The sequence below is a fragment of the Phlebotomus papatasi genome, chromosome 2, assembly GCF_024763615.1.
Source record: "Phlebotomus papatasi isolate M1 chromosome 2, Ppap_2.1, whole genome shotgun sequence".
NCBI lineage: Eukaryota > Metazoa > Arthropoda > Insecta > Diptera > Psychodidae > Phlebotomus > Phlebotomus papatasi.
The window spans coordinates 36,855,027-36,868,800 of record NC_077223.1 but is presented as its reverse complement, the minus strand read 5'-3'; the positions used below and the strand labels follow the sequence as shown (position 1 = coordinate 36,868,800).

General features: G+C 35.1%; 1 protein-coding gene across 19 annotated transcripts in view; it reads right to left on the bottom strand.

Moving 5' to 3' along the window:
• Positions 1-13,774, bottom strand: part of LOC129804040 (zinc finger protein 665) — a 39,255-nt gene that overhangs the window by 18,485 nt on the left and 6,996 nt on the right. For 14 of the 19 annotated variants that reach the window (XM_055851042.1, XM_055851039.1, XM_055851045.1 and 11 more), the window contains exon 2: positions 12,893-13,172. In XM_055851042.1, coding sequence (XP_055707017.1) covers positions 12,893-13,015 — 123 coding nt within the window. In that variant the 5' untranslated portion in view covers positions 13,016-13,172. Of the gene's footprint in view, positions 1-12,892; positions 13,173-13,695; positions 13,743-13,774 lie in introns of those variants that run through there. The other 5 variants (XM_055851035.1, XM_055851047.1, XM_055851048.1 and 2 more) reach the window with 2 other exon arrangements.

The window sequence follows — 13,774 nt, the reverse complement described above, 5'->3', positions numbered from 1 at the left end:
TCCCGAAGGGCAAGAAACTGTGAGAATGAAGGTGGCCGAAATAGGGGACCAAAGCTATGTCTATATTTTTATTCATTTTAAAATGTATTAAGAATGATTTTGGAGTAAATAAAAACGGTAAACTCTTTACAAGGTTCCCAGCAACACTGTTTCAGAAGAAAGAATAAAAAAAATCAATTTGTATTTAAAATTACATTTCAAACTTGAGACTTTGACGCTTGCATGCAATTATGCCGAAATTTGGCGCACTTACCCTATACTTAAAGGTTTCAAAAGTTGTCACAAACGACAAAAGAAATAAAAAACAATCACAAATTAATTTTACGATTCAGTTTTAACATTTTAATGTGGAATTTAATATGTAGGGCCGGCTTCAGACCTAAGGTTTAGCCCAGTTCCCGATGGTCTCGAAATTCGAAATAGCAACCAATTTTAATGCTTTTTCAAAATTTAATGGATCACTCGCCCATGTTGATCAATCTGAAATGATAGTTTTCCAAAAAATCTTGATTGATAAGAAATTAGAGATGTTAAACCATATGGCTAAGCCTTAGGTCTGAAACCCGTGTAGGGGAAGTGTTTCAGGCTTTGCACGTATTCTGGCTTCAAACACGTAATATTTTTTTTCATATTTCTTTAACGAAACTGACCTAGTGGCAATATATTTTAATAGCTAGTCTTAAGTTACACATTTACTTTTAAAAAAATGTCAGATTGGGAAAAGGGGTGGCAAAGCGTCCCAGTCCCATGCTTTGCTCAATCCTCGAACTCATAACTTAGATGCTGTACCTCAAAAGTACTTTCGCATCATTTACTTAATTATTTTAATAACCAGTCTTAAGTCACATATTTCCTGAAAAAATAAGTCAGATTCATTAAAGGAATATGGGAAAAATATGAAGTGTTTGAAGCCAGTGACGAAGCCTATCAAATTATTGCTAGGTAAGAGGAGAATGTACTGTACATGTCCCAAAATAGGATAGTTTTATTTTGTGAGAATAATCAATTCTTCATATAAAATTTCCGTATTTTCTATTCTCTTTGGAATTTTATGGACTATTTGTGGAGTTCAGAGGCAAAATGGCACATATCCTATGGCTAAAGCATAGGATATGTGCCATTTTGCCTCTGAGCTACACATTTATAGATATTTATAGATATCGGCTGGTAACCCTGCAATGCTGATGCTGATGTTACATAACATAAAATGACGGGGTTTTGACCGAGGTGTTACATATAAGATTAATATTAATATTAAGAAAAGCCGGAAAGAGAAGTATATAATATGCAAAATTTCAAATGGAATATCACGTGTGTTAGAAAGAGTACACTCTAGTGGAGTAATACGATGAGTAAGATATTACTGTTCGTATTAATTGCTCTCTGAATCGTATTACAGGCAATTCGAGTAATTTTCCATGGGTGCCAACTGTAATTCGGTCACTTTTCGAGCAAAACACAAGAGAGAGGCAAGATAAAAGACTTGCTATCCTTTGTTGGCATTCTCGCAGTTCAGAAAGTATTAATCTTAATATTAATCTTATAGTGACATGGTCATGAGTTACATAATATACAACCTGACCGTGGTGTCACATTATAAGATTAATACTAAGAGTGAGAAAAGACGGAAAGAGAGGTGTATAGTATGCAAAATTTCAAATGGAAAATTGTGTGTGTGAGAAAGAGTACACTCTAGTGGAATAAGACGATGAGTAAGATATTACTCTTTTCTTTCGTATTAATTGTTTGGCAATTCGAACAATTTTCCATGCGTGCCAACTGTGATTCAGTCAGTTTTCGAGCGAAACGCGAGAGAGGCAAGAGAAAACACTTGCTATCTTTTTTGCCATTCTCGCAGTTCAGAAACTATTAATCTCATATGTAACATGGTCATGAGAAGGAGCTTTTCCATCGTTTTATCCTGGAGGTTGGTCTCGACGCTAAAACGGCTATGGCCGCACGGGGGTGGGTTAAAAGAAAGAGATGAAATAAAATTCTATTCTATATTGTTCCAAAATGACATTCAGGATCTATAGGGATTGGAGAATTATACAAGAAGAGTTCAATTCGTGATATGAGGAAAAACGATTTTTGATTATATCATATATAACTATGCGGTTTATGAGTGCTGCCGAGAAGTAAATGGTATCGAGCAAATGCACCTGGACAGACTCCGATAAGGTGATCATTTCGTAAAGAAGCACGAGAAACTCTCAGCCTAGGAAGTCTTTAGGGGTTGACTTATTTCTTCGAGCAGACAAGGCCGAAATAGTCTCTAATAGACTGCTATAATAGACTAGGAATCGAGTTCATTAGATTGGCGGAACTGAAGGTCATTGGTATGTAACAAGCTTAAATATCGATGAGTCCTGTTTCAGATCAAGACAAGTAATTAGTTGGAATGTCCGATAAGTATTATTGATACGTTACTAACGTAACGTTAGTCAATTTAATGACATGTGTCCGACGTCCCACTATCTAATTTAGTCTCGGCTCGGCTTCATATACTGATAGAAATTCAACCCTTTAACGCAAATTGAGACACATGTGACCCAAAAAATGCGACATTGTCGTATTGCTATAAGAGGTTTATTTTGTTTTGGAAAAAAACAAAAGAATGCTCTCATAATCTGACATTGACCAAGAAATCAATGCAACAACCAAAAGTAAAGGCCAATAAAATTATACATTCGCAAAACAACTCATCATGTACATAATATAAGTTGGCACACGTCGAAATTGCACCATTCAGTAATTATAGAAGTACAATTGTTTTTCTCATAATACTATTTTTGTGTACTACAACTGGATTTCTATTATACACTTTCAACACTGCGTTAATCATCCACTGGTGGAACATTTCTCCACATATCCATGCAATCAATCAAATTGGTGTAAATGTTCCCGCCCCTCCTCAATATCAAATGAGCACCTATTGCATCTGTATATGATATACTTGGTCTTTATTTTTGTATAGCAACACACAATATTCTGTTAGCAATAGAAGTTTTCTACACAAATTCCCGACAACAGCATTTGTATCTCTCTCAATATGTATTTAACCACTAACTCCTCTCTCTGATGATAGCAGCAGCACGTGTCCTGTTTAGTGTATTCTGCGCGATTCCCATGTCACACCTCCCCACCCCCTTGGATTAATCGTCCTCTTCTGTGTGTGAAATTCTCTCTACATTCCTAAGTATACGCCGCAATTGTACATGTGTGGTGGATGGAACTTTGTGTACCAAATACACTTATATGTAGACCTCCAAAAAGTTACTAACCACTCTCAATATAAAAGCTACCGTTTGATTTTCCCTTCATCCACGACTTGACGGAGAACAAGAAAGCCAGATCAACTTGTCCTACTGCTTTCTAAAACCTATCCCATCACCCAATTCACTAAACATCGTTAGTTAACTACCGCGTATTGCAAGCAATGTTACCTAAGGCTCAATTTTATCCCTATATAGGGTTTAAGCTAAGCACTAACAAATTCAACTTTTTCTCACACCTATTGAGTTTGTTTTCATCATGTTTTCTGGTCCATCATCAAATATTGCTGTAAGTTGACGTAAAGCTGTGTGATCAGGCATATTGAACGTGTACACAGAAGGTCAAAATAGTGTTAGAAAATGCTATTTTGTATTTGACGTTCGCTGTTCTGTTCACCCTTTTTCCATTTTTCGATTTCTCTTTCCCTCGCATATATATATCCATTCAATCTCATTTATAAATATATTTTATTATAAATCCAACACAACGTGTGGTTCACACAATTAAATCAATGACACGTGGTCGCGTTTCTGCGTAGAGAAACATCGTTATGTATAGGTTTTTGTCAAGCATTGGATTTCTTCTTGATTTTCCTCCACTTGTCGGGTCTCTTGGAAATACCAAATAATGCCTTCACCAACATTAAACCAATACGCATTACTCATATGTATTTTCATGTTGCTTTATGATTCAGATAACAAGCATGTTGAGATGGTCAAAATTACTCTCTTTCCTACAAGTATATATTTATATTTCCTTTCTACAAGTTGCATTCTCGCCAGTTGTGAGTTTCATACCATTCACTTCTGTACATTCAAGTGCTAAAGAGTTTCAAGAAACTATTATGAAAATAAAATTCCACCACACTAAAAAGTGCTGCTGCCTACTGTTAAACATATTAAATTCTCTCTCACTCTACTCAATTTTATTGCGCTTCTCAACACATTAAGTGTACTTGTAGTATATCTCACATATTAATTTTACTAATAAAATTTAATGCTTGCATTATAGCATTAAATTAAATAATCCCGAGAATTCCAGATGCTTTACAGTCTAATACCTTTGCTTTGTCAGAGATGTCACCATATACAAGAGGATATTATTTTTTTTCTCACAAATTCAGCTGGTTTACATACATATTTAATTGAGAATTGTAAATATTTGTGGTAAAATATCACATGGACAGATGGTATAAATTTGTTATTAATTAAAATTCATTCGTAAACATCTTGTGGTAGGAATACTTTCTGGTCCAGTATTTTTCTATCTTTTTCATGGTGTGCTCTGTAATGATCGCCATTTTGTTGATGTGTTTGTGTATTCACTTCTTGTTTCCAAGTGCCTCTTCTGCTATCTCAGTCTCTTTCAACAAGGGCGAAAGAGAATGAAAATTCCAGGCATGCTTAGGTTAGCGGACTAGTTCGTTCGGTTTTCTATCTGTACGGACTATTGTATACGAATTTTGTACGATTATGCTTCTAAGAACATTATAGTACTCATTTACTTCCAGGGAATAAACAACAAATACTCTTTTAACTATTTATTCACTTGCTTGCTCTTCTTGCTGTCAGATTCATAAACTTCTCAATTGTTAATAATATAAACATAAACCTATCAAGATGCCACAGTTAATTACTTAAGATGTGTAAAAGACCTATTCAGATCATAATTTAAGATTCAATGCTTACATGCTCATAACAAAATCTTAAGGCCTATCGATAATATAATAATTGTGACCGTGGTGTCACATATAAGATTAATATTAATATTAAGAAAAGACGGAAAAAGAGGTATAGAGTATGCAAAATTTCAAATGGAAAATCACGTGTGTAAGAAAGAGTACACTCTAGTGGAGTAATACGATGAGTAAGATATTACTGTTCGTATTAATTGCTTTCTGAATCGTATTACAAGCAATTCGAGCAATTTTCCATGAGTGCCAACTGTGATTCGGTCAGTTTTCGACAGAAACACAAGAGATAGGCAATATAAAACACTTGCTGTCCTTTGATGGCATTCTCGCAGTTCAGAAAGTATTAATCTTAATATTAATCTTATATGTGACATGGTCATGATACAGAAAGAATATTAATTTCGCAGCCAAGTTACAGCTGTTAAAAAGTTTGATTGAGGCAGGGGCAGGGCCCCATTAAGCTTAATAAAAAGTGATGCTACTTTTCACTTTTCCTTGTAAAAATTTTGCGGTTATTGCACTGCGACTTAAACAAATTTGCTCATAGTTCTTGTATTATTTCTGCGAAAATTATGAAATATGTGTTTTTAGGTAGCTTTTAATGCACAATTTCGAAATATATCAGACTGATAAGTTTATGAAAAAACTTGTCATTAGTCCTCAGTGGTTCTAAGCAAAAACGTATGGAATAATGAATGTCAAGAAACACCTGGATTGAGGTGTAATACATCGCTATTTTTTAGGGTACACCGCTATCTATCTATCAAATGCATATTATACTTTATTGGCGTCCTTTTGGGCGGCGCTAATACACATAATTTACTAAATATTATCATAGTTGATATCTTCTAATTGTCGAACATCAAATCGCATTATCCCAGGATGCGCCTTTCTTCCCTTTGTTTACACTACTATGGGACACGAAAATATTTACTTACTATCAATGGTAGAGTAATCCGTAGTAGGGGAAAGTACTCTCACACATTTTTAAACACTTACACATTTCTATTAAATATTAGTTGGCTTATCATGAATTGTTGATAATTGCGTGATAATTTAGTGTAATTCTCTTACGAAAATCATAAGAAATTCACATTATTCGAAGGCATGAACGTTTGAAGGGAGAGCACTTTCCCCTACTGACTTCTAGTTGAAGTATTAATATACTCAATTCTCCGTTATCCGAAATTCCGGGGGTGAATGTTCCAAATAAGAATTTATATGTTGGGGGATTTGCGAATTCCTTGAGTGTTTGACAGCTGTCATTCGGATACCAGAAAGTTGCTTATATGATTATTTTGATTTTTGCATATTAGTAACTGATTTCAGTAAGTACAATTAACCATATCATCATCTACATCCCATGAAACTAAATATGTATAAGCTGTATAAGCAATCGAAATGCATATAGGGTAAGTGTGCCAAATTTCGGCATAGTTGCATGCAAGCGCCAAAGTCTCAAGTTTGAAATGTAATATCTTTAATAGAAATTGATTTTTTATTCCTTCTACTTAAGGAGTGTTGCTGGGAACCTTGTAGACAGTTTATCGTCTTTATTTTCTCTAAAATCATTCTTAATACATTTTAAAATGAATAAAAATGTAGTCATAGCATTGGTGGCCTATTCCGGACACCTTCATTCTCATAGTTTCTTGCCCTTCGGGAATTCTTCCAATGTCTTTTTCACGTCATCTCGTTTGTCGAGGCTACATTTTTTGTTATTCTTTTGCATTGTATAATCTCTAGAGTATGTAAAAACTAAAAATTCATGGAAATTCGAAGAACAAAAAAGGTGGCCGAAATTGCAAGCTGGCCGGAATTTGGCACACTTACCCTACTTTCCCTAACTTTAAATACACATATAAATCAAAATATCTGAAAAATTATAAAGTCAAACTTACGAACCTACTTGGTAACCAAATATGCTATATTCACGTACGCCATCTATTCAATATACACAACACTGGCTTGACTCTCTTTATTAATATTGAGACTATTTTGAGCGTCGTTCTACTTCGGGTTCGTGTGTCGGGTACAATTAAGCTGTATGCGAAGAGAACGAGAGGTAAAGAGGGAAAGAACGAAAGGAAATATAAGAGAGAGAAGGTAAAGATTTTCAAAATATACTTCGTCTTTTCAAGTAATAAAGGCACCGAATGCGATACGAATTGTATTCGTGGGGAGAATTCTCTCTCTCTGTGGTCAATCTTCTCCTCTCTCATATTCTCATTTGGAGTTCACATATATGTACACATACATTGTCAATAGAGCGTAGTAACTCAACTTCGTGCAATTGGCTTTGTTATTTGTTCACTGCAATGTTGCCATATTGCAGGTATTTTCGAGGTAGACTGTATTGAATTACTTTTCCTCTGCACATTGTATATCTGACGCTGCATATTGAATTTTGAGAAAATGTTCCATGCAATAGTATATCTCGCTTTCACATACTTATTACACCATGGTTGGATGTATTGATAATTGAGGAATGGAAAAATTCTCTGATATATCGCTTTGCTAATGGATTTTATTTTTAACACATACATCACACTCTATTAACGAATGCAATGTTGCCAGATTTGTATTTTAAGCGTCTCTCTGTGTGTGGCGTCATCAATTTGGGTGTGGAGCCACCATTTTGTTATAAAATGAGACAGACAATTCCTCATAAAAAAAGTATCATTTGCTACTTTGTAGATTTTCATTGCTCCCTACAAAATACGCAATACGTTATCAGTCATTCCATGTTACATGACATTGTTGCAAAAGGAGGGAATAAGATGAATGTAGAATTTAGTCTAGGAATTCAATACAATTTCATCCTTCTTAATGCTGTTGTGTTGGGAATAATCTTTTCTCAGAGACCTCTTTTTGACTTTTCCTTATGTACAGAAGAGATATCGGGCTCGTAACCATTGTTATCATACCAGTCCCTTGTTTGTATGGTTGACCTATCTTGGTGGTTGGTAACAAAATTTCTATGTGTCGTCATCCGTCCTCTTTCGGTGTGTATTTTAAATAAAACCACCTCGCGATACTATATACCACACGCATATTTTCCATACTCTCTCCGGGGAGACTCTTCTCTCCAGATTCATCAAAATGTTCTATAATTTTCGAGACTATTGTATTCTTGTTCAAGTATAACGCGGGGGTGGGTAGGTCTAGACATCGTTTGCTTTTCTAAACCTTCTTGGAATTGAGGTACCCAGTATGAATTAGAACCCTTACTCAAACGCTCCACTGAAGTCGTATTCCTTCTCGAAGGGGAATGTGTACACTTGTAGTCCAGTCGTGTGTACAAGTTGTTTAGGATATTTTTTTGTGTATTCCATTCCAAATTATTCTATATGTAGTATTTAATGTAAGGTTTTGGAAGTTTGGCGCGCGTAGTACACAAATGCCATATTCTCTTGTTGCATATGGAGTGTATTAGGAAAAATACATAGAGGCGTCGGTGTGTATTTTATCAATCCGCCTCTCTCTCTTTTACGTTCTATCTCTGTGTTATATTTTCACCCACTAAACCAGCATCTCAATATCACACGACGTCGACGGCGACGCACACATTTACCACATTATGTTCAATGGGGGCAAAGAGGGAGGATGGATGTCGTAGGCCAGTCAAAATTCCAACATGCTACTCATACATAATGCGTGCCGCTCGCCTGTCACTTTCCAGTCTTACAATTTGGTTATTACTTCCTCCCCCTGTTGCATTCACAATCACGGTATTATCTCATAGATCACCTAGCTTCTCTTATCTCAATATCCAATTTGGAACAACCCAAGAATATCAGTAAGACTTCTTACGTAAATTAATACAAAATAAATAGGCTAGGCATGCTTAGCAAAATTGTGTTTTGGTTTCCGTTTGCACACGGAAGGAGTTTTTCTTCCTTTGTAAACTTAAAATCTTCATTACCGCAAATCAGAAGTTTGGTATGATTTTTTACAGCCATATCCATTTGAAAGTAAAATATTTGAGTTAATTTCGATGTCACAATTAATCATGACCAAGCAAAATGTCATGTTTTCAGGTATGCTACATTGAATTATTTACAACTCTTATTGCCGGGCTTTCAACATGCCGACACGTTTTTTTTCTTGTTTCATATGGAAACTAACATAATGTCAAGAAAGAGATCTGTGTGCGTCTTTCCCCTCTCTGTGGTTTCATTTATTTTTTTCTCTTTTTTTTATTATTATTATTGCCATTTTCCCAGCTCAACTTCATTGGTGTCTCAACATGTTGGAATTAGCCTTTTAAACCAACATAACTTTCAGGAATACATAGATATTTTTACACAATATTGTGCAGTGCCAGTGAGATAGTAAAAGAAATACTTATTTGCAGTGTGTACTTTCAAATATACACAATATAATTCTTAACAGTGTTAAAAAGTCACAATTATATTGCGAGCACAGAGGTGAGATTGCTAAGAAAGGGGGGAGGGGCAGAAAATACAACGAAAATTGTAAATAAAAATAAAAATTATGTAAACAAATTGAGACGCTTCCATGCGGGTTTTTAATTTTTTTCCTTTTGCACTAAAAGTTGTCTTGTCATCTTCGAGGAGATACATAATATATGTTTCATTAATACATTCCAGTATTAAACTATTTTATATTCAATTTGAATATTAATAATTTCTCTTCAAATGTTCAAACATAGTCAACGCTTGCTGCCTGTTCTAAAAATTTGTTTTTGAAGTAAAACTTCGCTGAATTGTCTTGTGTTTTCTAGTTAAACTATCTTATAAGACAATTAAAGGGCGTAACTGTGTAACTCAAATTTCGATGTAATTATACTAATTAGAAGTCAAAGTTTTATTAAATTGATACAATTAAGGACATTTGTCGTATATGTATTCTTAAAAGTTGTATAAGTGGATCAGGAATGTCTTAAATTGCTCTCTTTAATAACTTAGATTAATGTTCGGATAACATAGAGACGTGGAACACCTTTTGACCGTATCCCACTCTAAAACTACATTTTTCACCCAAGGTAAGAGGTAATTATAAGACATAAGAACAGTCTTTATGCATAGGATATGTAAGAAATTTTCTGTAAATCAAAAGTGCTGTCAACTCAGACTTGAAACAACCTAATGAATACGTATTAATTAACAGAAGAATTTAAGAATAAAGAATTATTAAAAACAAAACTGGGAGTGATCATTTGCTTCTTTGACTGAATCTTTTATGGAGATAGTAGCGTTGCTAACATAAATTTACAACCCTCATGTAAAAATCTATTATTTTCAGAATTTATTCTTTTGCGCGTGCAATATGTCAACTAAAATAGTGGAAGTGCGATGTTATCCTAGTTTTCTGTTCATATCAGTTTGTTTACTGGTTGTTCCAGTAAAATTCTATATACTACGCTATTTTACTCAACGACTGCAGTACAATAAATGACATTTTTTAATAGAGATAGAAATATAAACGTACTGAAAGTGCCACTAAAATAGCGGAAATGTGACATGATAACAATTCATCGATAGTATCGACCGTCAATTTTGAGAAATGGAATTGATCACTCTTAGGCTTTTCAACTGAATTAAAATTTATATCAATTTATGTAATTTAATGGTATTTTGAATTATATTCTTGGTCTTTTTAGATAATTTGGAGTTAAAAATATCTAATCTCTATTTCCTCCTCTTACGACGTTTCGGAGATTGGTTTTCTCTTTCCTCAGGTATGGGGAAGTTTCTGTAAAGTTTCTGGGAAATTACTTGGACAATGACATACACTTAAACTTCATATATCAGTTTTTGGAACGATGTTACCATTTGGACGGTTTAAACCTACAAAACCTACATAATAAGATTAACCTACATTTCATACCGTTGCACAGAAAGATGCGTCGTTTACAACGAATGCAGACACAAAAGCAAATGCAATTAGCACAGTCACTGATCCAATCGATGATATTGGATCATAATGAAAAGATCGTTATAATGACACAAGCTTAATTCAGCAAAAGAAACATTTCGATTAAAGCCGTTTGGTTTCGGAGGTTGATCACGAATGCTGAGACGGCGGAGGAGACTTGGCATGGGTGGGATTCATATAGAATTGAATGAATAAATTATCATTATTACATTATACAAGAATTGCTACAGGTCCTTGCGTCCGGAAGTGAGCCACATTGCCCATTCCAAGAAAGTCACGAATCTGGCGTCCTCCTAGCTTCACTGTGTGGCATCCGAGTGGAAGTAATAGCTGGTTGGTTTGGGGTGAACTGAACTGAATGTTTATTTCTTCCTGGGTTTATATACAAATGTGATCCTAACATCAGGACCGCTACTTCATAGTCCTGATGGACTTTGCCATCTTTTTGTGTGTTTTCTCCAATGGATGGTACATTGGACCCATCTTTGTCTCATACATTTCACACTGGTGAAGATCGACTAAAGAACCGATTCGATTGTGTATTCGGAATAACTCGTCGTGCACTCACAACCCCATCTAACAGAATTATAGCGATGTCGTAACTTGAAGTTAGCCTCAGTTATAGCACCCCTCAAAGTTACACCCCAACTGAACAGTAACTGGTACCGTTTGGCTTAGAAGAGTCTTCGTCAGGACGGGCTTTCTCCGTCCAACTCCTCTAGGCTCAACAGTTCTACTACAGAATGGAAATGTCGGTCATGTGTTTTGTGGAGTTCAATGCAACGTAGCTCATTGAGACTCAATTCATACTTCTTTAATGTCACAATATTTCTAGCGACCAATAAGGGACTCAAACCCGGAAGCTGTGACATTTGCATGATTGAACGAGTGTTCTCTAACAAAAGTACACTCTGAAAAGTCTTGTTAAATTAACCAAACAAGTTCGTCACATGATGTTCTTTCATACAGAGTATGGAAAAGTTCGATCAAATCGGCGGTCATACTGGATTTTGTTAAAAGTTTGTCAAAAGGATGTTTTGTCCAAATAAAATGTAACAAAAAGTTTTGTCTTATTAGTAAACAACATCCTTTTGACAAAATTTGAACAAGATCCATAACAAGACTTTTTTTTCTCAGAGTACTTCGCTCTGTGAGAGCTCAGTAGACCTAGCCATTTCCTCTGACAATGCTTACTAGGGCTGCTTAACAAAGAACAGTATTAGCTGTTTTTTCTCTTTACATAATACTGTAGGGCAAAGCCCCGGAAATACACCTTAGTCCCTCTCAAAACCCCGAATTAGCTCTTCCACGCCTTCACTCTTTCTCCATCAAACCCCGACTGACTCCTTCGATCTTGCACGTCCTCGTCCACCCCTTTTTCTCGAGGGGAAATAACTCACGATGTTCAAATAATGACCGTTATAGTTTGTAAATATACGAGTCAACTTCTACAATACATTGTAATTTGTTGATGAAGATTGTATAAAATTGTACATCCTATGGATGATTGGCATATCAACAACTCCTTCATATTATCATAGACGAAAACTACACAATTTTACTCATACATACAAGTCGCCGATAGGTATCTCGGAACCCAATGACTTTTGAGAAGTCGTTGGGCATATACAAACTGTGATGGAGTTTTTTCCACCGTTTTCACTCCTGAGGTTGGTCATCAACGCTAAGACGGCGGTGGCTGCTAAAAAACTACAACGTAACTTTTGCCTTTCTTCTGCTGTTCCTTATAAGCATTGCTAATGAATAAATATCCATCTATCTATCTTTATAGCTTATTTCTTGGCTTTTCTTCAAGCCAATATGGGGAATTCCACCCTACTAACATGTAAGATCACATCTAATATAATTTAACCTCTCACGCCAATCATTCACACAAGAAATGTAATATAATTTGAAAACAAGATTCAGGCATAACCATAATATCAGGCAATCGATGAAATCAAAGAAAATATAATATTGGATACTGTATAAGGTATTAAAGAAGTAAAAGTTGATTCTTACCGTTTCACTCACCGTATAGTTGATATTGGGTGAGATTTCAACAACAGATTCGGTCCTTGTGTTATCAGCAAAGCCCCAAGTGTATCCAAAAGTGGCTGGTGGATTGCTCTGAGCCGCACACATTATAAACCTTCTTCCCTCAAATTACTTTGAATATCTTCCGCCTTTATAACTTCTTAAAAAAAATTCCACTGTTCACTTTAGTTTTTTTTCTTTTTGGCCTTTCGCCTAAACTTTTCAATTACTTTAATGTTCACTTATCACTTTAGGATATTGTCCACTTTGGAAAAAAAAAATTGAAAAAAAAGTGAATTTAGATTATGGTATTTTACATGAATACAAATTAATATTTTTGTTACTATGATTTATTATAGTAGAAAATTTTAGCGCCTTGATGTCACACGGTCATTCGCTCTCGCTCACTCTTTCGTCTTCTTTAGGCGACAGAGGGCGACCGAAAAGTCAATGACGCGCTCATTAATTCGTCATTGATTAATCGAAATGCCGCGTATCCGACTACTGGGATAACAGGAAAATGTCGTCTGGGACGAAATTTTTCTTTTAGCAGTAAAATTAGTCCAGTTAGATTTGAATAATTTTACAATTTTCACCGGGAAAGTGTATTGCGTCGCATTTGAAGCGTTGTTTTTCAACCAATTAAATGATATCACATTAATATAGCGCGCTATGAATTTATTCCTTTAATACTGCTGACTATCATAAAACACTTTTAGCACTCTCTTCGGGTTTTTCAACCGATTATAATAATTTTCTCTTTGAAATTTTCCTCATAAAATACAAACTTTATACATCCAATCACTATGACTATATTCAATGGTGCTTTTTTCGTCTGTGAAATACATTAGCATGTGTAAATTGAGT